The 20,569-nt window shown below is 67.5% G+C and overlaps 5 protein-coding genes across 6 annotated transcripts in view; 2 read left to right on the forward strand and 3 right to left on the reverse strand.

Annotated features, from left to right (window-relative positions):
• LOC131478414 (phospholipid phosphatase-related protein type 3-like) overlaps nt 1-137 on the forward strand; it is a 2,363-nt gene extending 2,226 nt beyond the window's left edge. Inside the window, exon 3 of the mRNA XM_058657643.1 lies at nt 123-137. Coding sequence (XP_058513626.1) covers nt 123-137 — 15 coding nt within the window. The remainder of the gene's footprint in view (nt 1-122) is intronic.
• A 1,397-nt stretch (nt 138-1,534) lies between these two features.
• Nucleotides 1,535-2,980, reverse strand: LOC101525706 (complement factor D). The gene is made up of 5 exons (XM_004595953.3): nt 2,825-2,980; nt 2,501-2,657; nt 2,269-2,413; nt 1,907-2,167; nt 1,535-1,749 (listed from the first exon to the last, which is right to left on the reverse strand). Exons 1-5 carry the CDS (start codon nt 2,877-2,879, stop codon nt 1,552-1,554), a joined length of 816 nt encoding a protein of 271 aa, XP_004596010.2. The 5' UTR covers nt 2,880-2,980; the 3' UTR covers nt 1,535-1,551.
• Nucleotides 2,981-3,825: 845 nt separating this feature from the next.
• LOC131478458 (neutrophil elastase-like) lies at nt 3,826-6,816 on the reverse strand. Its single transcript, XM_058657927.1, has 5 exons — nt 6,767-6,816; nt 4,907-5,063; nt 4,641-4,782; nt 4,129-4,359; nt 3,826-4,046 (listed from the first exon to the last, which is right to left on the reverse strand). Exons 1-5 carry the CDS (start codon nt 6,798-6,800, stop codon nt 3,873-3,875), a joined length of 738 nt encoding a protein of 245 aa, XP_058513910.1. The 5' UTR covers nt 6,801-6,816; the 3' UTR covers nt 3,826-3,872.
• A 1,025-nt stretch (nt 6,817-7,841) lies between these two features.
• PLPPR3 (phospholipid phosphatase related 3) lies at nt 7,842-12,177 on the forward strand. Its single transcript, XM_004595683.2, has 7 exons — nt 7,842-8,216; nt 9,592-9,777; nt 9,848-9,989; nt 10,153-10,348; nt 10,421-10,478; nt 10,559-10,732; nt 10,831-12,177. Exons 1-7 carry the CDS (start codon nt 8,145-8,147, stop codon nt 12,175-12,177), a joined length of 2,175 nt encoding a protein of 724 aa, XP_004595740.1. The 5' UTR covers nt 7,842-8,144.
• Nucleotides 12,178-12,305: 128 nt separating this feature from the next.
• On the reverse strand, nt 12,306-20,374 carry PTBP1 (polypyrimidine tract binding protein 1). Of its 2 annotated transcripts, XM_058657730.1 has the most exons (15): nt 20,245-20,374; nt 19,588-19,618; nt 17,725-17,800; nt 17,476-17,648; nt 17,229-17,375; nt 16,902-17,072; nt 16,714-16,824; nt 16,440-16,614; nt 16,168-16,245; nt 15,435-15,583; nt 14,443-14,476; nt 14,045-14,137; nt 13,746-13,962; nt 13,571-13,648; nt 12,306-13,363 (listed from the first exon to the last, which is right to left on the reverse strand). In XM_058657730.1, exons 1-15 carry the CDS (start codon nt 20,250-20,252, stop codon nt 13,231-13,233), a joined length of 1,674 nt encoding a protein of 557 aa, XP_058513713.1. In that variant the 5' UTR covers nt 20,253-20,374; the 3' UTR covers nt 12,306-13,230. The 2 variants fall into 2 exon arrangements, with proteins under 2 accessions (XP_058513713.1, XP_058513714.1); XM_058657731.1 differs by lacking the exon at nt 16,168-16,245 and having other exon boundaries at nt 20,245-20,372.
• Between the last annotated feature and the right edge of the window lie 195 nt (nt 20,375-20,569).

Below are 20,569 nucleotides of genomic sequence, written 5' to 3' on the forward strand. Positions count from 1 at the left end.
AGTCAGCCAGACGAGAGCAGGCGCCCCGCCCTGACACAGGGACACTCCCTCCGATCACCCCGCCCCATCCCGCCCACCGCTGACAGAAGCGGCCTCTCACTGGCTGACGCCCCACCTTCCAGGATTTGATAGGCTGAGACGAGTGCCAGTCAGCCAGACTGAAGGCTGACTAGGCTTCCAGCGCCAGGACAGTCCCTCCTTCCCGCTGGACGCCCGGCATGGGGGACAGCCGGACATGGTGGACAGCCCAGCCCAAGGGACAGCCCCGCATGGGGGCAGCCCAGCCCAAGGGACAGCTAGCATGGGGGCAGCCCAGCCCAAGGGACAGCCCAGCATGGGGGCAGCCCAGCCCAAGGGACAGCCCGGCATGGTGGACAGCCCAGCCCAAGGGACAACCCGGCCTTGGGGCACAGCCCAGCCCAAGGGACAACCCGGCCTTGGGGCACAGCCCAGCATGGGTGGACAGCCCAGCCCAAGGGACAGCCCAGCATGGGGGCAGCCCAGCCCAAGGGACAGCTAGCATGGGGGCAGCCCAGCCCAAGGGACAGCCCAGCATGGGGGCAGCCCAGCCCAAGGGACAGCTAGCATGGGGGCAGCCCAGCCCAAGGGACAGCCCGGCATGGTGGACAGCCCAGCCCAAGGGACAACCCGGCCTTGGGGGACAGCCCAGCATGGGTGGACAGCCCAGCCCAAGGGACAACCCGGCCTTGGGGGACAGCTGGTATGGAGGGACAGCCCAGATTGGGGGTCAGCCAGCATAGGGGGACAGCCAGCATGGGGGGACAGTCCAGCCCAGTGGACAGCCCGGCCCAGGGGAAAGTCCACCCGGTTCCCACAGGCTGCCTCCTAGGTAGATTCCAGGGAGCAGGGTCACTCCTGCCATGTGACCCTAACCCGGGACAAAGCACGCCTGACACGGTCTCCTCACACAGTGCGCCCTGCCCTCCTTGTGGGCTCGCCTCCCCACCTCTTGGCGTGGGAACCTGGGCACCCACTGGGAGTCCCAGGCCGCTTCTCCTAGACGCCCTGTGCCACCGCTGGAGAGCCGCACCCCTGTGTCCCTCCTTGACCCCCCACCCCGGCACTCACAGGGTGCGCCCTGGGGGTCCCTGCACCCCCCCACCCCGGGGCGCCCGCAGTGTGAGCCCTGGGGTCCCTGCCCCCTCCCCGGGGCGCCCTCAGCGTGCATCCTGGGGGTCCCTGCCCCCTCACCCGGGGCGGCGCAGCGTTCGCCCTGGGGGTCCCTCACCTGGGGTGCCCGCAGTGTGCGCACTGGGGTCCCTGCCCCCTCACCCCGGGACGCCCGCAGCGTGCACCCTGGGGGTCCCTGCCCCCTCACCCGGGTCGGCGCAGCGTTCGCCCTGGGGGTCCCTCACCCGGGGTGCCCGCAGTGTGCGCACTGGGGTCCCTGCCCCCTCACCCCGGAGGCGTTCTGCAGAGCAGGGGGTTGGGGAGCCCCTACTCCCTCGCGGCGCCGCTCGCGCGTCCCGGCAGACATAGGGTAGGTCCCGCGTCCACGCAGCGGCCACGCACGCTCAGGGAGGAACGCCTTTATTGCTCGACCGGCACCGCCCCAGTGGTCACCGCCTCGAGACCCGCCGCGGCGGTCAGGACGCTGTCGATCCAGCCCGCATAGCTCGCCACGCGCGTGTAGATGCCGGGTTTCTTGGGGTTGCCGCAGACGCGCGAGCCAGCCGTGACCACGGCCTCCACCACGCCCCCGCACACCAGCGGACCCCCGGAGTCCCCCTGCGTGGGCAGAACCGTGCTTGTCAATCACCAAGCCCCCGTCCCCAGCTCCCGGCCCCTCCGTAGCTCTCCCTGAGCAGTCTCACCCCGCCCCTGCTTCGGGGGGCCCTGCTGCCCGCAACCCTCCAAACCCCACCGGCGGCTCTGCCCCGCGCACCCTGCAAGTGTCTTTGCGCCGCTGGCTCTCGGCGCACATCATGCGCTCGCTGACGGCGCCGTCGTGGTGCACCCGCCAGTTGCACTTGGTCCGGTTGAGCACCGGCAGCTGCACGTGCTTCAGGAGGTCGGGCCGGCGACCCGCGTGACTGTCCACGCCCCAGCCGGCCACGTCGCACAACGTGCCGGGCGCCACGTCGCGGTCCTGACGCTGCCAGGGCAGAGTGCGCACGGCGGGGCCCAGGAGCGCCTTCTCGGCCAGCTGCGGGCGGCGGGCAGGAAGGACGTTAGAGCCGAGCGGCCCGGGGGCTGTGGGTGGGCACCGCCGTGCGGGGCAGGGCACTGGGGACGCGGGCGCCGAACCTGCAGCAGCAGCAGGTCGTGCTCCGTGGTGTTGGCGTGGCTGTCCGGGTGGGGCACCGCGCGACGCACGGAGTACAGGCGCTTGGAGGGCTCCGGCTGCGACAGCGAGTGCGCGCCCAGCAGCACCTGCAGCGGCTCTCCGGCCCTGGGCACGGAGCGGGGCGGCGGTCGGAGCCAGGCCACTCCGGGCACCCCGGGTCCTCCCGTCCCGCCCCGGGCGCGGCCCACTCACGCGTCCTCCAGGCAGTGCGCGGCACTCAGCACCCACTCCTCGGCCACCAGGGCGCCACCGCACACGTGCGTGCCGTTCACCTGCACCGACGCCATGTAGGGCAGCGCGTGGGGCTGCACCACCTTGCCGCCCAGGATGCGGCCACGGGGCTGCGCGGCTGCGGGTTGGCGGACGGCAGAGCGTGAACCCCCGGCCCACCCGGGAGGGACACCCCAGCTTCCTCTGTTGGTGCGGCTCAGAGCCCCCCATCCCCGCGGGCACCGCCTCCCTCTGCTACTCGGCTGCTGGGCTAGGGTCCGTCGTGCTTGCCCCGGGCCCACTCACCGCACAGGGCCGCTCCCAGGAGCGCCAGAGCCGCCCAGCTCGCCGCCCTCTGCATGCTGAACCGGCTGGGGACGCTGTGCCGAGGGGCAGTGTCCTGGGGCGCTTCAGCTCCAGGCAGCCGTGCTGGGGGAGGAGCCCAGCCGGCCGCCCCCCCACTTTCCTCCTCCCTCCTCTCCAAGGCCTGGCGGGATATCTCCTGACAGATTTCCACAGCTCCCGCCTGCCCCGTCCCCCCAGACTCCCACCCTAAAAAACCCGGGTTTCACAATCGCCCCTGAGCCTGCGGCTGTAAACAACCCCTCCTCTCCCTGCGCGGCAGGGGCCAGGACGTCTGGCAGGTCTCCTGGTCTCTGTGCCCGCCAGGAGGGAGGGTGGCAAGGGGGCAGACAGGAGCCTGGCGGAGGGGGGGGGACAGCCAATGGAGGCACCTGCCCGCAGAATGAGGCACCTCAGTCTTTGAGATGTGGCGAGGTGCTGGTTCCCCTGGCCTGCCTGTGCGTGGTAGAGCCAGCCCACCGCGCCTCCCAGGCAGAGTGAGAGGAACTGCGTGACAGCAGGTTGGGGTCTGGGTCATGCACTCAGTTCCAAGTGTGGGACCCACTGGCCTCCCAGCTGGAGCCGGCCGCTTAGGGAATCGATCGGATTGTGTAACCTCAGCGCTGCCAGTTACGAAACCAACAACTGGTACCACAGCTTCCCGCACACAGAGCCCGTGTGGACGGAACTGGGGATTAAGGTAGGGGCCGGGGGGTGACCTCCAGCTCTGGACAACCAAGGTGGGCTAGACCCCTGAGTGGTATCTCCTGAGGTCAGCCCCACACCCACTGTCCGTCAGTGGCTGCCACAGGCGCCCTGGACACATTCAATCACCCGGACGGGACAGTGGGGAAGGGGCTCACCCCTGGCCCCAGCTCACTCACTTTGCCGCCACTTGGTGACAGCGTACCCAAGAGATGCCCAACTGGGGACCGCAGCGCGTTCTACAAAACAAGGGGGGGGGGCTTTTATTGTGTCAAGCACTTGGGAGGGGGCAGCGGCCATGCGAGGCTCAGCGGGGCCTGTCCGCGAGGTCCCTGCGATGGATGATGGACTTAATCCAGTCGGAGAACTGTGCCACCGGGGCGAAGGCGTCGGGGTAAAACCCTGAGGCGCAGCCGCCACGGACGAAGGAGTCGACGCCCTGCACCAGCCCGCCGCAGATCAGGGGCCCACCGGAGTCCCCCTGTGAAGGCAGGCGGTCAGCGGCTGGGTGGCCAGGACGGCCAGCCCTTCCTGGGACGCACAGCGGGCTGACCCTCACATACGAAGCAGATGCCAGCCTGCCGGCGCCGCACCAGCGTGCACACGTTACTGCCGCGGCACAGTGAGGTCACCACGGTCACGTTCAGCTGCTGCAGGACGCGGGACAGCCGCCGGTGCGTGCCCAGTCGGCCCCAGCCGATGGCCAGGCACCGGGCGCCGTTGTCCACGCCGCTGCCCTGGGCCGGCAGCCGGGCCACCTGCACGTTCCTGTTGATGGTTGCTGAGCCGTTGAGCTGCGAACAGAGGGGGCGTGGGCTACTGGAGGGGCGGTGGGCGGCTCCCCTTGCCCTCCCAGTGTGGCCGCCAAGGGTGCGCCTAGACGCAGAACCCCCTGACAAGCAGGCCCAGCTTTTGCCTCCCGCTCCGTACCCCACCCCAGTACTGGCAGCCCTCCAGCTCTGCGTGGGTTACACACACACACCCATGCTCAACCCCCCTCAGTCTGCATGCAGGGGTGCCCGGCCGGGCTGCTTCCCGCACCCCAGGCCTTGCCCCTACCCCACAACATCCGCACCTGCAGGACCACAATGTCATTCAGCAAGTCTATGGGGTCGAAGCCGTTCTCGAAGACGCGCCGGATGGCGAAGGTCTGTCGCGTGGATTCTCGCCGCCTCAAGTTGTGGGCACCCAGCACCACCTGCACCGACCGGAAGTTCCTGGAGGGCAGGGGACGAGCAGTGCATGGAGTGTCCAGCATGGAGCCCGGCGGGTCCCGTGGGTACACAGGACAGACCCACCAGGGGTCCTGGATGTGCCCTCCCCCTGCCCAGGGCCACTCACACGCTATTCATGCAGTGTGCAGCCGACAGCACGAAGTTGGGGGCGATCAGGGTGGCCCCGCAGAAGTGGCCGCCCCGGCGCTGCAGGGACACCATGAAGGGCCAGGCATGGGGCCGGGCTGATCGGCCCCCCACGATCTCAGAGGCCAGTGCAGGGCCTGGGAATGCAAGGCCGGGAGCAGGTATGAGGGGCTGCTCTGCTGGCAGCCCGTGGACCCAGGGACACCTACCCTCAGCCAGGGCCTGACTCATCCTGCTCCCACTAGCCAGCTGACACCCAGGGACCCAAGGAAGAAGGGAGGGCGTGAGGCCCTGCTCACCGGCCAGCAGCAAGCCCAGCAGGACTGCAGCCAGCATGGCGGGGGGTTTAGGCTGTGTCCGGGGGACCCTCCCTGGTCTCTTTATAGTGCCCCCAGGAGGGAGGCCGTTGGGTTGCCACATGACCTGCAGGCAACCTCACTTCCTGCCTGTTCCCAGTTCCCAGGGTGGGGCACAAGGCAGGGGCTGACAGGGGAGCCCAGGGCGGGTGGGCGCCAACAGGGCCACCGTCACAGATGAGAGCAGCCTTCAGCGTGGGTAGTGCAGCTGTGTCCCAGCTGTGTCTCATGTTATGTAACAGACATATCTCGTGTGATGGGTGTGTCCCACATATGTCCCAGGCATTTCTCACACATGTCTCATGCATGTCCCAGGTGTAACTCACATATGTCCTAAGTGTGTCCCAGGTGATGGCCAGAGCCCACTCACCTGCCATTCTAGCCTCCTCTTTTGCCCAAGCCTGACAGACCAGAGACCAGGCTCAGGTCCCCTCCACCTGTGCTATGGGCCTCAGTTTACCCGGGGCATTCAAACAGTGGCCTCACCTGGCTGCCTGACCAGAACGCCAGCCTTTCACGGGGCCAGGCGAGGCTGAGTCACCTCCTTTTTCAGCCCTGGCCTGGGGCCTCCTCTCAGTCACTCCACTGCCCTGATCCGGCCAGGCTGGGACAGGGACCCCCTGGGAACCCCGGTCAGGAAGGGCCAAGGGGTTCCCACACTGGCCGCCCTGCCCCCCTAGGATGTTTCCATTGCAACTGCCAGTTGCCAAGGCTGTTGCAAGGGGCAACGTCCCGGGTGCTGTGGGAAGAGGCAGGGGACGCAGCCAACGGCCAGACAGGCGTTGCCCAGGGAGGTGCCTGCTGCACGCACCCATCCCAGCTGGACAGCAGGGGTGCGGGGCACCAGGGGAGCCAGGGGAGCCAGGTGTTCAGAGCACAGCAACCTGTCTCCCCTGAGAGAGGAGGAGGGTCAGCACCCCCTGGGTGATTGCATCGGGGAGCCAGGAGCTCAGCGCCCAGGGGCTGCAGGGGGCACCTGGGAAGGAAGGGTGTCCTCGCCCCCCACACACCCTGCACCCCACATCCGGTCACTTCGCTGGGGCAGCGGGCACGCTCAGTTCCGGAAGCGGCCGCTAGGGAGAGGCAGGGCGAGCCTGGGCGAGGAGGCGGGACCAAGGCCAATGACAGGCAGGCCGACCAACCACACACCGGAGCCCGCCCACCGCAAGTGATAGGCAGGTAGACAGACCAACCACACACCGGAGCCCGCCCACCCCAAGTGACAGGCAGGTAGGCAGACCAACCACTCTGTGCGGCCGGGGTCCCGCCCTCTGAGTGACACGCAGGCTGGCCAACCACACCGCGCGGCCGGGTTCCGAGTGACCAGCCGATGGACGCGGGCCGGGGGGGCAGCCATCGCGCTCCGGCCCACAGCCGAGGCGCCTGGGTTCGAGTCCCGCTCTCAGCTTTTGCCCGGCAAGGGGCGGGGAGGGAGTGCTCCACAACACCAGGATAAAAAGATTCCGAAAAACGGTCACTTTAACCTTGATTGCTTTGGAAATGAGGAGCGACTGGCATCCCGAAGTGGCTCCCTCGGGGTCTCCCCTGTGCGTGCAGGGCTCAAGGACTGGCCACCCCCGCTGCAAGAGAGAGGGGACAGACGTCTCCCATCCTCTGGGGTCTACAAGTAGAAGCCGGGAGCCAGGAGCTCCTCTGGGTCCCCCCACCTGGTGGGTGCAGGGGTCCAGCGCCCCAGAGTCCTTGCTGCCCCTCAGGGGTTTCTGCTTCCCCGATGCTGACCTCAAGGCCCTGCACCCCGGGGTCCCTGCTGCACACTCCGCCCCCCCCCCCCAAGCTGGCTTCAAGTAAGTCCTGGCACTCCTAGGTGGGCTGTGGGCCTCCCAGGGCAGCTGGCAGTGTTCTGGGGGCCAGTGTGACAGTACATGGCCCGGCCCCCCCCCCAAAGGCCAGGCTGGGCCTTGGGGACCTCTGTGACATCCTGCAGTTCCCGGCAGTGTCTACCTTAGCCCAGGGGGTGCAGGCCGCTGCCCCCTCCCTGCCCCACCTCATACAGCCCCTGGTGCCCCAGGACGAGGTCTCACGTGCACCTGGTGGTGCCCAGCTCCTGGGGACACGCGAGGCCCTGTACACCTTGGCTCCCGGGTCACGCCCACCCTGGGAGGCAGCAGGTGGTTCAGGGTTGGGGTCCCTGCCACCCATGGGGGGAGACCCAGAGGTGGGGAGCTCTTTCTCCTGCGCCTTGCAATAAAGACTGAAAATAAACTTAAAACTATATTTTGCAAATTTTGCAAACCCTGCTGTTTAGGTCTCTTGGACAGGGCCTTGAGACACACACACACACACAACACAGGGGCACGCGCTAAGTGCGCGTCTGGACCTGGGGTGCCCCTACCCCGAGAGCGAGGACCCCACGACAGAGAAGACCCGTGGATGGGGGCGCAGGGTGAAGAAGGGGACTCCGGGCACAGAGCGGTCCCTAGGACGGAAGGGGGGCGCAGGAGGGGACCCCGGGGTAGAGGGGCGGGGCGGCAAAGGGGGCCCCGCCCCCGCCACGCCTCTTCTTTTGTCTCCCGCCCGCCAGCTCGCCATGGAGACGCGCGATGGGGAGGGGGCCGGGCACGTCGGGAGCGGCCGTGAGGCGCGGACCCCAAGCCCCGGGCCCGCGCGCGGGAGGCGGGGACGGCGCGCCAGGCTCCAGGCCCGGGCACGGACGCGCGCGGCGCCCCCGGCCGCCGAGACAAAGAGCCCCGCCCCGCGCGCAGGCGGCCGAGCCCCCCGGCCCCCGCGTCCGGCTCTGTGCGCCCTGCACCGCGCCAGGTGAGGGGCCGCGGGCACTCGGCGCTCGCGCGAGCTGCAGCCTGAGGCCGCGCTGCAGCCACGGCCTGCGACGCCCGCGGCACCATGCTCCCCGCCAAGGCCAGCAGGACCCCGAAGGACAGCATGACGCTGCTGCCTTGTTTCTACTTCGTGGAGGTGAGCAGGGGGCGCGCCCACCACCGGGCCGGCGGCACGGGGGGCTGCAGGCGGAGCTCACCTGTCCACCCGAGGCTGGAGGCTGGTGGGAGGACAGCGGGGTGGAGGCGGGGGGCTCCGGAGCAGTAGGGGGGCTGCCTGAGGTGGGGGTGTGCGTTCCGGCCCTTGCAACGTCCTTCCCCCAGCCACTACCGCGAGCTGGTGGCAGTGCACACACCAAGAGGCGCTAGGGTGCGGGGCTGGGCCTGGCAGGAAGAGAGGTGATCCCCAGGGGGATCCCACAGCCTCTGGGAGGGGGCAGGGCGGGGCAGGACCCGAGGGGCTGCAGTAGGGGTCCGCCAGGCTCTGCTAGGGGCGGGGTCTCCGCCGGCAGCATTTCCCTGCCCCCAGCGGCTGGACCCTGCACCTTCCTGTACCCAGGCCCAGCGAGGCACCTGTGTGTGAGCTCAGCCCTACAAGAGTGGGTTCAGGCCCCAATGGGGAGCTCCCTGGTTGCAGGTACAGGGGCCAGAGGCCTTGGTCCATCCTCCACCGCCTGGCCAGGTGCATCAGCAGAGAGCCGGATGGGAGATGGAGAAGCCAGGACTTGAACCTGCATCACAGGCTATGTCTTCACCTGGGAATGTTTCTCACAAATACAAAATCCAGTCCGTGTAGGACTTGGAGCATGGGCGGCTGACTTCTCTCGAACCCCACATTCTCCAGGTTGTGGGGTGCTGGATGGGGAGGAGTACTCAGGGTCTGTCTGACACATGGTGCAAAGGGCTAATCCTCCACCTGCCAACACCAGCATCCCATGTGGGCACCGGTTCATGTCCCGGCAGCCCCACTTCCCATCCTGCTCCCAGCTTGTGGCCTGGAAAAGCAGCAGAATATGACCCAAGGCCTTGGAAGCCTGCACCTCCATGGGAAACCCAGAAGAAGCTCCTGGCTCCTGGCCTTGGGCGGATTCAGCGCTAGACATTTTGGGCATTTGGAGAGTGAACCAGCAGATGGAAGATCTTTGTCTTTCCTTCTCTGTAACAGTGCTTTTTCAATTAAAATAAGTACATCTTTTTTTTAAAAAAAGATCGGGCCTTCACGTGGCTGGAGCGGGCTCCCTAAGGGGGCGTACCCAAGGCCCTGGAGGAACTAGCTGCCTGCTGACACCCACGAGTGCCAGTGGCTCCTCCGCCTTCTCTGGGGCCACCTTGCCTGTGGGCATGTCCCCTTCCAGGACCACAGGGCAGGACGGAGACCATCTGCCCCCTGAGGGGCGCCTCTCTGGTGGGGACCCAACTGCAGGCTTTCCTACGCCTCAGGAAACCTGGGGGGTGAACAGGCTTGGTCCCAAAGTAGGGGCCACAGGCTGACCGCAGCATCCCCGTCCCCGCAGCTGCCCATCGTGGCGTCCTCCGTGGTGTCGCTGTACTTCCTGGAGCTGACGGACGTCTTCAAGCCGGCCAAGGTGGGCTTCCAGTGCTATGACCGCTCGCTGTCCATGCCCTACGTGGAGACCAGTGAGGAGCTTATCCCCTTGCTCATGCTGCTCAGCCTGGCCTTCGCCGCCCCCGCCGCCTCGGTGAGTGCCCAGCTGGCCGGCCTGCCACGCGCTGCCCGCCGAGCCCGGCTGAGCCTCCTGTCGCCCGCAGATCATGCTCGGCGAAGGGCTGCTCTACTGCCTGCAGTCCCGGCTGTGGGGCCGCGGGGCCGTCCCCGGCGGAGCCGAGGGCAGCATCAGCGCCGGCGGCTGCAGCCTCAGCTCCTTCCTGCGGCGAACCGTGCGTTTCGTGGGTGAGTCGCCGCATGCTGAGCCGCCTGGTGTCCGCTCCAGGTCTGACCCCGCTCCTGCATGCATCCAGGCCTGCCGTCCACTCCAGGGTGTGACCCTGCTCCTGCACGCATGCATGCCTGCCTGCCTTCAGGCCCAGCACCGACCACCACGCCCTCTCCACAGGCGTGCACGTGTTCGGCCTCTGTGCCACAGCCCTGGTGACCGATGTCATCCAGCTGGCCACCGGCTACCATGCACCCTTCTTCCTCACCGTCTGCAAGCCCAACTACACGCTGCTGGGCACCTCGTGCGAGGCCAATTCCTACATCACACAGGACATCTGCTCCGGCCACGACACACACGCCATCCTGTCAGCGCGGTGAGCCAGGTGCCCCTGGGCGGGGGCATTGGGGTGGGCACGCGGGGGGGTCTCACACGCGGTCTCTTCCAGGAAGACCTTCCCCTCGCAGCACGCCACGCTGTCAGCTTTCGCAGCGGTCTATGTGTCGGTGAGTGCCCCAGCCCGCCCCCCAGACCACCCCTGCCCCAGGCCTGCCTGCTGAGCGCCCCGCTCCCCTCCTGCCCTCAGATGTACTTCAACTCGGTCATCTCGGACGCCACCAAGCTGCTCAAGCCCGTGCTGGTGTTCGCCTTCGCCATCGCGGCCGGCGTGTGCGGGCTCACGCAGGTCACGCAGTACCGCAGCCACCCCGTGGACGTCTATGCGGGTTTCCTCATCGGCGCCGGCATCGCTGCCTACCTGGTGAGTGCGTGGGCCGGGGCCCAGGGTACCCTGAACGCCCCCACCCTCCCGTCCCCTGGGGCCTTGGGCTCACACACCCTGCCCCTCCGACACCCCAGGCCTGCCACGCCGTGGGCAACTTCCAGGCCCCACAGGTTGAGAAACCGGCCCCGACGGCGGCGCCCACCAAGGACGCGCTGCGCGCCCTGACGCAGCGGGGCCACGACTCCGTGTACCGGCAGAGCAAGTCGGCTAGCAGCGACCAGCTGGGCGGCGCCGGGCGGCTGGAGGGGGCACCGAGGCCAGCGGCCCGCGAGAAGACGCCCCTGGGCAGCCTGAAGAGGGCCAGCGTGGACGCCGACCTGCTGGCCCCGCGCAGCCCCATGGTGAAGGAGCATATGGTGACCTTCAGTAACACGCTGCCCCGCGCCAGCACGCCGTCGCTGGACGACCCCGCCCGGCGCCACATGACCATTCACGTGCCGCTGGACGCCGGGCGCTCCAAGCAACTCATCAGCGAATGGAAGCAGAAGACGCTGGAGGGCCGCGGCCTGGGGCTGCCGGATGAGGGCAGCCCGGCGCACCTGCGGGCGCCTGCGGAGCCCATGGCGGAGGAAGAGGAGGAGGAGGAGGAGGAAGAAGAGGAGGAAGAAGAGGAAGAGGAGGAGGCAGAGGAGGTGGTAGAAGGTGGCCCGGTACCGCCCTCGCTGTATCCCACCGTGCAGGCGCGCCCGGGGCTGGGGCCGCGGGTTGTCCTGCCGCCGCGGGCAGGGCCGCAGCCCCTGGTGCACATCCCCGAGGGCGCAGCGCCCGGGGCCGGCCTGTCCCCGAAGAGCAGCGCAGCGGTGCGCGCCAAGTGGCTCCTGATGGCCGAGAAGGGTGGCGCCGCCGCGCCCGCGCCCGGCTCGCAGACGCGCGTGGCCAACCCTCCGCGCCTGCTGCAGGTCATCGCCATGTCCAAGGCCCCGGGCGCGTCAAGCCCCAAGGCGGCCGAGACCGCCTCATCCTCCAGCGCCAGTTCCGACTCATCCCAGTACCGCTCGCCGTCGGACCGCGACTCGGCCAGCATCGTGACCATCGACGCCCACGCGCCGCACCACCCCGTGGTCCACCTGTCGGCGGCGCCCGCGCCCTGGGAGTGGAAGTCAGCGGGTGGCGGGCCCAAGGGCGTGGAGGGCGAGGGCGCCTATGAGCTGGGGGACCTGGCGCGAGGCTTCCGCGGGGTCAAGACAGCTGGTGTGTCCCCCGGGTCCTCTGTCAGCGACGTTGACCAGGAGGAGCCGCGGTTCACCGGTGTGGCCACCGTCAACCTGGCCACGGGTGAGGGCCTGCCCCCGCCGGGCGCGGCCGACGGGGTCCTGGGGCCGGCCAGCCGCGAGTCCACGCTGCGGCGCGCAGCGCTTGGGGAGGCGGCCGAGGCCGAGGGCTACTACCGGCGGGTGGCTGCCCGCCGCTTCCAGGACTGAGCATGCGGGGGAGCGGGCGAGGGTGGGGGGGGCGGTGCATGCGGGGCGACCCAATAAAGACACGCAGACGAGCGAGGCTGCGCCTGAGTTCCAGGGGTGAGTGAGATGCAAAGAAGGGAGGCCAGGGGTGCAGGATACAGAAAATTTATTGAGTCCACGCGGGAGCGGCCCGGAGGCCTACAGGAGGTGCGGGGCTGTTCGCCTAACCGAGTTCTTGCCGAGGCCGTAACCAAAATATACATTTGCCGCCATAGAAACCGCGCTGCCGCCTCACGACAGGTATAAAAAACTATAAATATTTACACCCTAGCGAACTCCAGGGAGACCCCCTCGGCCCGCCCGGGGGGGGGGAGGGCCGTAAGACTCGAGTTAGTCCCACCACCAGAGGCAGACATAAAAACAGAAACAAAACTTTGGTCCAAAATTTGCAAAGGAAGAGTACACGCACAACCCTGAAGGGGCTCGCTTCGCGGCGCGGAGGGTCAAGGCAGCGCAGGCCGCAGCAGCGGGCCTGCCTGTGGCCGAGTTACAAAGAATAAAATACAAAGTAGAGCATACAAGTTCAGATACACGCATACCACTGTATCACGCTATAAAAAGTTACTTAAAAACTATCTCTTGCATATAAACGGAGCAGGAGTATTTGGTCACGGGAGACCGCAGGCTCCAAAGCCAAGCAGCAGGGGGCGCCCTGGGGGCGGCAATCATGTCACTTGATTGTGGGGTGGGGATGCCCGCTGGAGGGTCCTGGGGGTCCCGGGTCGGCCCAGGTGGGCAGGTCTAAGGCACAAGGACGCCCCCCACAGGCCGCGCGCCGGGGCGCCTGGACAAGGCACTGTCCGAGGGCGGGGCCCGCTGCCGCAGCTGCCTGCCACCACGCCGTGAGCTAGGTGAGCTAGATTTAATTCTTTTTTTTTAAAAACAGGTAAACTGATTTCTCTTTAAAAAAATAAAATCTCTGGTCTGTTAAGGTCACTTGAGCTGCTTTTTTAAAGTGGCTTTCTGCGGAATGATGGAAGTTCTGAGGGGAGCCCGGCCCGCGGGGCCCCGCCCCTAGATGGTGGACTTGGAGAACGAGACCCGCAGGTGGTGGCTCTCGCCCAGGTCGTGGTTGTGCAGGTCAATGAGGGCCTGGACGGCCTCCTCCACGGAGCCCATCTGGATCAGGGCCATCTTGCGGTCCTTCCTGGGAGGAGAATAGGGTGAGGCTGGTGGCAGGGGACACGGCCGCGGGAGGGTGTTGGAGGACGAGGGGATGGGAGAGGATAGGTGGGGAAGGGGGACAGGGCAGGGGAGGCTGGCGGGCAGAGGGGACAGGGCAGGGAGGCTGGCGGGCAGAGGGGACAGGGCAGGGGAGGCTGGCGGGCAGAGGGGACAGGCAGAGCTGACTCACTGGAAGAACTTGAAGCCCTTGACCACACCCCCATTGCTGGAGAAGAGCATCCTGAGGTCTTCCTCAGACACAGAGGGCCTGTAGAGGGCAGCGGGGGTGGCCGTCAGGCCCAGACCTGATGGGGAGGCAGGGGGACAGCCAGGCAGGATGCCATCTCCCACGTCCCAGCACTCACGGGATGTTGGACAGGTGCAAGGTGGCAGAGGGCGGGAAGATGTTCTGGAAGTTCTTGGAGCCAGGCTTCTTGAAGCGGTGCAGGGGCGAGTTGCCGTAGTCCTTGGTCAGGCCCTGGTCCTCCTGGCCCTCGCGGGGCAGCTGCACACTCTGGTGCTTAGACAGCGTGATGCGGATGGGTTTGCCGTGCAACTTGTGCCCGTTGAGGTGGCTCATGGCTGGGGGCGGGAGGAGGGCAGGTGTGTGAGCAGGCAGCGGTTGGCACGGTGCCCCAGGCCAGCCCGGGCAGCAGCCACTCACCCAGCTGGGCCTGGCTGCCGTCGGCCATCTGCACCAGGGCGTTCTCCTTCTTGTTGAACAAGATCTTCACGCGTTGCACATCTCCGTACACGCCTTCAAGAGCCGGGGTGCGGGGGGAGAGGGAGCTGCTGAGTGCCAGCGCCCCCTCCGCCCAGTCCCGCCAGCCCCCCCCAGCCCCGCTCCCCTCTCCAGGCCCGGCCGGCTTTGCTGGCTTGCAGCCCAGCGCCCCTCCGCGTGCCCCGGCTCGGTTAGTCCCCGGGAGCATGCGGGGCGGCGAACCACGCGCGACTTAGGGGGCCCAGCACACAGGCTGGGAGCCGCCAGACCACACGCTGCGCAGGGCGTAAAACCGAAAATTGCACGAAAACCAAGTAATAAAAGTGAGAACGATAACGTACCGAAAAGAATAAAGAGGCTTTGGGGTGTGACCCTCTTTAAGGGACAGCAGAGCAAGGCAGCGGAGGGACAGGGGAGAGGGAGAGCCGGGGGACGAAGAGCCATCGTCCGCCACGAAGAGAGCCCGCGGGCGTGCAGTGGTTGGCGGATGACGCAGTTGTCAGGATGTTAATATTCAGGGGCGGGTGTCCGGAGGGCGGGTTGGGGGATTGTTTTTGTTTATTTATGGTTTGTTTTTGTTTCAAGCAACAACAGGAAGCAGAAGTACCGTGCAGTCAGTTGGCAAAGAAATTCCGGATCAGGGAGGAAAAAAAAAATTGGGAAAGGGGAAGGGGAGAAAAGAAAAAAAGTAGCAAAAACACAGGTCAGTAATACATCAGAAAACAGGGCAGCGTTCCACCAGCCACACGCGCCCGCACATGCCACACGCACACGCACGCACACAGGAGGAGCTCCGCGGGGCCTGCTGAGGCAGGCGCAGCCAGGCAGGTGAGGCCCCCAAAGGCAGGGCAGTCCCCTGCAGGGCCGCAGGCCTGTCTGCACTGCACTAAGCTAGCTGGAGGACACCATGTCCTGAGGCAGGGACACCCGCCCTGCAGCCTCAGGCACCGTCAGCCTGCCCACCCTGGAGGATGTGGGGGCGTGGGGCCATCCCCAAGCGGCCCAGGCTGTCCTGGAAGCCAGGCTCTGGCCGACAGCTCCCCCTGCCGTTCCCCGCCAGGCTAAGCTCCAGTGATCTCTCGTGGGGGGTGTCAGAAAACTACGGCCACTCCAGACACAGGGACGGGAAACGCAAACCAAGATGTTAAGGAGAACAGGAGTGCTCAGAGCCGTCTCGGGAGAGGAGACACATCAGACAAAGTACAGATATGAGATGGAGGCGGCAGAGCCCCTAAGGGCCTGAGGCTGGCCCGGCGCCATCCCGTGGGCCCCCCTCGGCCCCTCCCCACCATCCCCTGCCCCCTGGGAGCCCCGCCAACCGAGGCCCACGTACCTCCGGATTGAGGTTGCTGACCAGCAGCACCGAGTTCCCTGCCCCAGCCAGGCCCGGGATGGCAATGCGGCCAGCCGCGGCCGCCGCCGCCGCCGCCGACGGGATGGCCAGAGGGGCCAGGGCTCCATGGACGTTAGGGACGGAGAGGCCTGCAGAGAAGGGGGCGGTGAGGCGGTGAGCACCCGCGCCCGGCCGGCTGGGCCTCATGCAGAGGGGGGCTGTGGAGCCGGCGAGCTGGGCTCGCTGCAGACACCCCCTCCTCCCAGCACGGCGTGCTGGGCTGGGACCCGCTGCATGCGCCACAGCACAGAAGCCTCGGTCCAGGAAGTCGACAGTGCCCTCTGCCAGCAGGGCCTGCACAGACACACCTCGCTGCGCCACAGGCGCCCACGCTCCATGCAGACGCCGCGGCGGGCGGGCACGCACGCCTGCGCCCGCCGCTCATGCTCCTTGGCTTACCAGGCCACACTGAGTCAACCTACGGGGGGACAGGGCCCTGAGACCACGCGTCCTGGTCCTCGAGCTGCTTGAAGGGAACCAAACACTGCGCGGTCAGTGCCGCCGTGGCTCTCGCCCGGCCCTGTCTAGCTGCCCTGGCCACGCCACGCCACGCCACGCCCCCTGGGGGCAGGGGCCCTGTGGCTCCTGCCCCGCTCCCGGGAAGCCGGCCCGTCGCTGGGACGGCCGCGTGGACATGCACAATCGGCTGTGGGGCGAGACAAGTGTGGAGTACCTGCAGCTTGAGGAATTGCAAAGGTGGGAGGGAAACCAGCTCCTGCATACGGAGAGGCTGAGATTATACCAGGCGCACCTAGAAATAAATGAGACACTAATCACCGCACCCACACCCGCCACCGCGCCAGGCCCTGGGCTGCGCAGTGCGGGCAGGGCTGGCAAGGAGCGGCAGGAGCCGGCTCCTGGGTGCGCTGGGGCCTCCTGGGTGCTGGCTGGGCTGACCCTCAGCAACCTGACGCTAGAGCTGGGTTACGCGGGACGGCGCCTTACCGAAGGCGGCGGCCATGGTCTGGTCCAGTGAGGGCTGGCTGTCCCCCGAGGGCAGGTCTGGGCGGGTATAGTCACGGCTCTTGTCGTTGTTGTACTTGACATTGAGGCTGGTGAGCTTGGAAAAGTCGATCCGCAGCGTGCAGCAGGCATTGTAGATGTTCTGTCCATCCAGGGACTGTGGGGAAGGGACAGTTAGCGGGCGGCCAGGGGTGGGACTGCAGAGAAGGGAGTGGGCAGGCAGAGGTTGGGGGGGGGGCACCTGGGGACCCCTTACCAGCTTAGCGTGCTGGGCGCTCACGGGCTCCGCATACTGCAGCAGTGCCTGGAACTGGTTGTTCTTAGTGAAGGTAATAATCTTGAGGACTGTGCCGAACTTGGAGAAGATCTGTGGGCGCGCACACCGTGAGCCCGGGAGCCCATGTCTGGGCCGCAGGCCCCCGTGCCCGGCCCCCGTGCCCGCACCTGGTGCAACACATCCAGAGTCACTGGGTAGAAGAGGTTCTCCACGATGATTCTCAGCACGGGGCTCTGTCCAGCCATGGCCATGCCCGCGTCCACAGCGGCGGCCGAGGCAGCCAGGGCAAGGTTCCCCGACTGTACGGAGTTCACAGCCTGCAGGGCTGCCTGGGCCCGCTGCGGAGACAGTGCAATAAGCCCCTGCCCTGCCTGGTTCCATGGAGAGAGAGCAGTGAACCCCTGCCTGCCACCTGCCCACGGCGCCCACGCACCGCCTGGTTCTATGGAGAGCAGTGAACCCCTGCCTGCCACCTGCCCACGGCGCCCACGCACCGCCTGGTTCGGGGAGCTGTCAGTCTTGAGCTCCTTGTGGTTGGAGAACTGCATGTATATAGGCTGGCCTCGCAGCACGGGCGTCACCGAGGTGTAGTAGTTGACCATGGTGTTGGCCGCCTCCTCCGTGTTCATCTCGATAAAGGCCTGTGGGTGATCGTGGTGAGTGGACCAGGCCCGACCCCAGCACCTAGTCCTTCAGGGCCCCCTGGTGCCCCTCCCCAGACGCGTGGGGCAGCCCAGGCACCTGATTCTTGCCCTTCAGCATCAGCAGGTTGGTGACCTTCCCAAAGGGCAGTCCCAAGGAGATGACCTCGCCCTCCGTCACGTCGCCCGGCAGCTTGCGAACGTGGATGACCCGGGATGGCACACCTGCGCTCCGGTTGTCGCCTTTGAACTTCTTGCTGTCATTGCCGTTGGCTAAAGCAAGAGGAGGGTGGTTTCCTCAGACAGGGAGCCCCCCTCTCCCAGGGCCCCAGGGCCAGCGGGCAGCTACCTGCAGAGGCTGAGTTGCCGCTCATGATGAAGGGTCCGTTGGAGACGCAGGTAGAGAAGAGTTCGTCCGATCCCCGCTACGAGTGGGAGGAAACAGCGATGCAGGCGGCACCCCAAGCCCCCCAACAGCCAACCCCAGTTCCCAGCATTCCAAGCCCCGTACCCCGACCCCAGCTCCCAGTGCTCCTAACCCCCAGCCCGACCCCAGCACCCAGTGCTCCTAACCCCCAGCCTGACCCCAGTTCCCAGCATTCCAAGCCCCGTACCCCGACCCCAGCTCCCAGTACTCCTAACCCCGAGCCCGACCCCAGCACCCAGTGCTCCTAACCCCCAGCCTGACCCCAGTTCCCAGCGTTCCAAGCCCCGTACCCCGACCCCAGCTCCCAGTGCTGCTAACCCCCAGCCTGGCCCCAGCTCCCAGTGCTGCTAACCCCCAGCCTGGCCCCAGCACCCAGTGCTGCTAGCCTCCAACACAACCCCAGCACCCAGTGCTCCTAACTCCCAGCCTGACCCCAGCACCCAGTGCTCCTAACCCCCAGCCTGACCCCAGCACCCAGTGCTCCTAACCCCCAGCATGACCCCAGCACCCAGTGCTCCTAACCCCAACCCTGCTATGATCACTGCCCAACAGCAGCATCCCAGGCCCCCACCCCACTGTGAATACAGCCCGCTTTAGCTTGCTGCAGCAGCTTAGGGCACCACACTCTCCCATGTCCCCTCTGCCCGCAGTGGCCCTTCTCCAGAGTGGGTCTTGGCTGGGGGTGGAGTCTCCAGGCAACAGAGCCAGTCTGTTCAGGTGAAACTGGAACCCACAGTGGCGGCAGGACTCGGTTACACCACAGGCCGGGCACCTAACCGCACCCAGGGTCCTCTCCCAGGTCTCCCAGGCCCCCCAGCCATCAGGGACACAGCCCCTGGCCCGCCCTGCCCCAACTAGCCCTCTGCTGCACTGGAACCCTGAAGTGCGCAGGCGAGAGCTATGGCAGCTCATCTCGTCTCCCCAGGGGACATGGAGTGCCCCGGGAACCAGGACTAGATCTGCTGTTCAGGGAAGATGGGCTAGCAGGGGCAATGTGGACCCCCCCTCCCAGAACCTACAGGGAACAGCCACACAGACACAAGCCTCAAGCTAGCTCACCCCACAAAGGTCTGTCCTTCCGGAGCCCAGGGCTCCCGGCATCCCAGCTTGGCTGGGCAGGGGGGGCGGGCGGGGCCGCATCCTGGGGCCGCCTCCTTGGCTGTGCGCCCACGGGCATTCCCACGGGCGGGCGGGCGTGCCCACAACCGTCGGCCTCAGCCTCCCGGGCCCCCAGGCCTTGCCCCTCATCTGGGTAGTACTCCACAGGCTGCCGCACCACACAGGCAGAACCCTGAGCCGTTCCCCGGCCCACCTGGGTCTGATCCCGCCTGGACACATCATGCCAGGGCACCATTCACCAGTGGGCCGGAAGCCGGCCGCAGGCTGCTCAGGAAGCCCCCAGCGGGCTGGGCAGGCAGGCCTGGGAGGACAGGAAGCCTCACCCACCCCCACCCGGGGCCAAGAGCAGCCTGAGCAGGAACCCAGCAGCACTGCACTCTGGGAGCAACTCAACTCCGCGCCAGAGCAGGCTGGCCCCGGAGCCCCGATACCCGCCTGGGCCATGCCCAGCCACCCACCTCCAGGAACTCCCAACACCCGCCTGGGTCCATGCCCGGCCACCCACCTCCAAGAGCTCGACACCCACCTGCCTGGGTCCATGCCCAGCCACCCACCCCGCGGATCTCCCGATACCCGCCTGCCAGGGTCCACCCCAAGAGCTTGCACCTGCAGACCCACCACCCCGCGGCCACCCGCCAGCATGCCCAGCGAACAAGGGAGACCTACCTTGGTACCAACTGCTATATCTGGGACGATGCTGTGGGGAAGGAGACACAAAGTTAGCGGGGCCACCATGGTCCTGCAGGGAACCCGGGCCCCGAGACAAAGAGTCCCAGGGCCTCCCTCCCGCCCCGGTTACTCATCAACCCGCGCGCGTGACTGCGCCGACGTGGCCGGGTGCGCCCCGGGCGGAGAGGGGTTCGACCGCGGCCCCGGGGTTGCGCTCGGCTCGTCGGGAGCCCCGAGAACCCCGCGATCTGCCCCGGGTCCCCCTGAACCCCTAAGCCCGGCCGCGCGCGGCGGGAACACACGCGCGTCCCCGCGGTCCTGCATGCACGCGCACGCGCGCGCACGAGCCGGCCGGCCTTTGCGCAGGCGCGCGCGCGCGGGGCGGACAGGGGCGCGGCAGGGCCCGCGTGGGCCGTACCCGGGACCGGAGTGAACCGGAGCGGACCGGGTCGGACCGGGACGGATCGCGGGGCGCGGGGGGCGCGGGTCCCGGGGCGCGCGGATCGCGGAGACCCCGACCGCACCCCGCTTCCCGCGCGCCACGCGGAGGGGGGAGGGGAGCGCGCCGCGCGCACGGGGCGGCGACGGCGGCGGCGGCGGAGACCGGGGCGGCCCGGGGGCCCGGAGCCCAGGGACGGAGGCGCCCCGACTCACCCGTCCATGGCACTCGAGCAGACCCGCGGGGGACGGAGTGGAGGCGCCGGAGTAGCAGGACCCGACCCAACGGCTCCGAGTTATAGACTCACAAAATGGCGGAGACGCCCGCACACGTCCCCCGCGCGCGCTCCCCATTGGCTGTCGCCGCGGCCAGGGGGCGGGGCGAGCCCCGCGGGCTTCGGCAGGAGCCTCCCAGTGGCTGCGCGGCCGCCGGCGGGGTGGGCCCAAAAGGGATCCCAGCGGTTGATTGGATAGCGTAGCTGTCTGTTAAGCGCTGAGGCGGAAACGTCCTGTGGAGTCGGAGAGGGGAAGAGAGGACGCC

This window comes from Ochotona princeps, chromosome 33 (genome assembly GCF_030435755.1).
Source record: "Ochotona princeps isolate mOchPri1 chromosome 33, mOchPri1.hap1, whole genome shotgun sequence".
NCBI classification, from domain to species: domain Eukaryota; kingdom Metazoa; phylum Chordata; class Mammalia; order Lagomorpha; family Ochotonidae; genus Ochotona; species Ochotona princeps.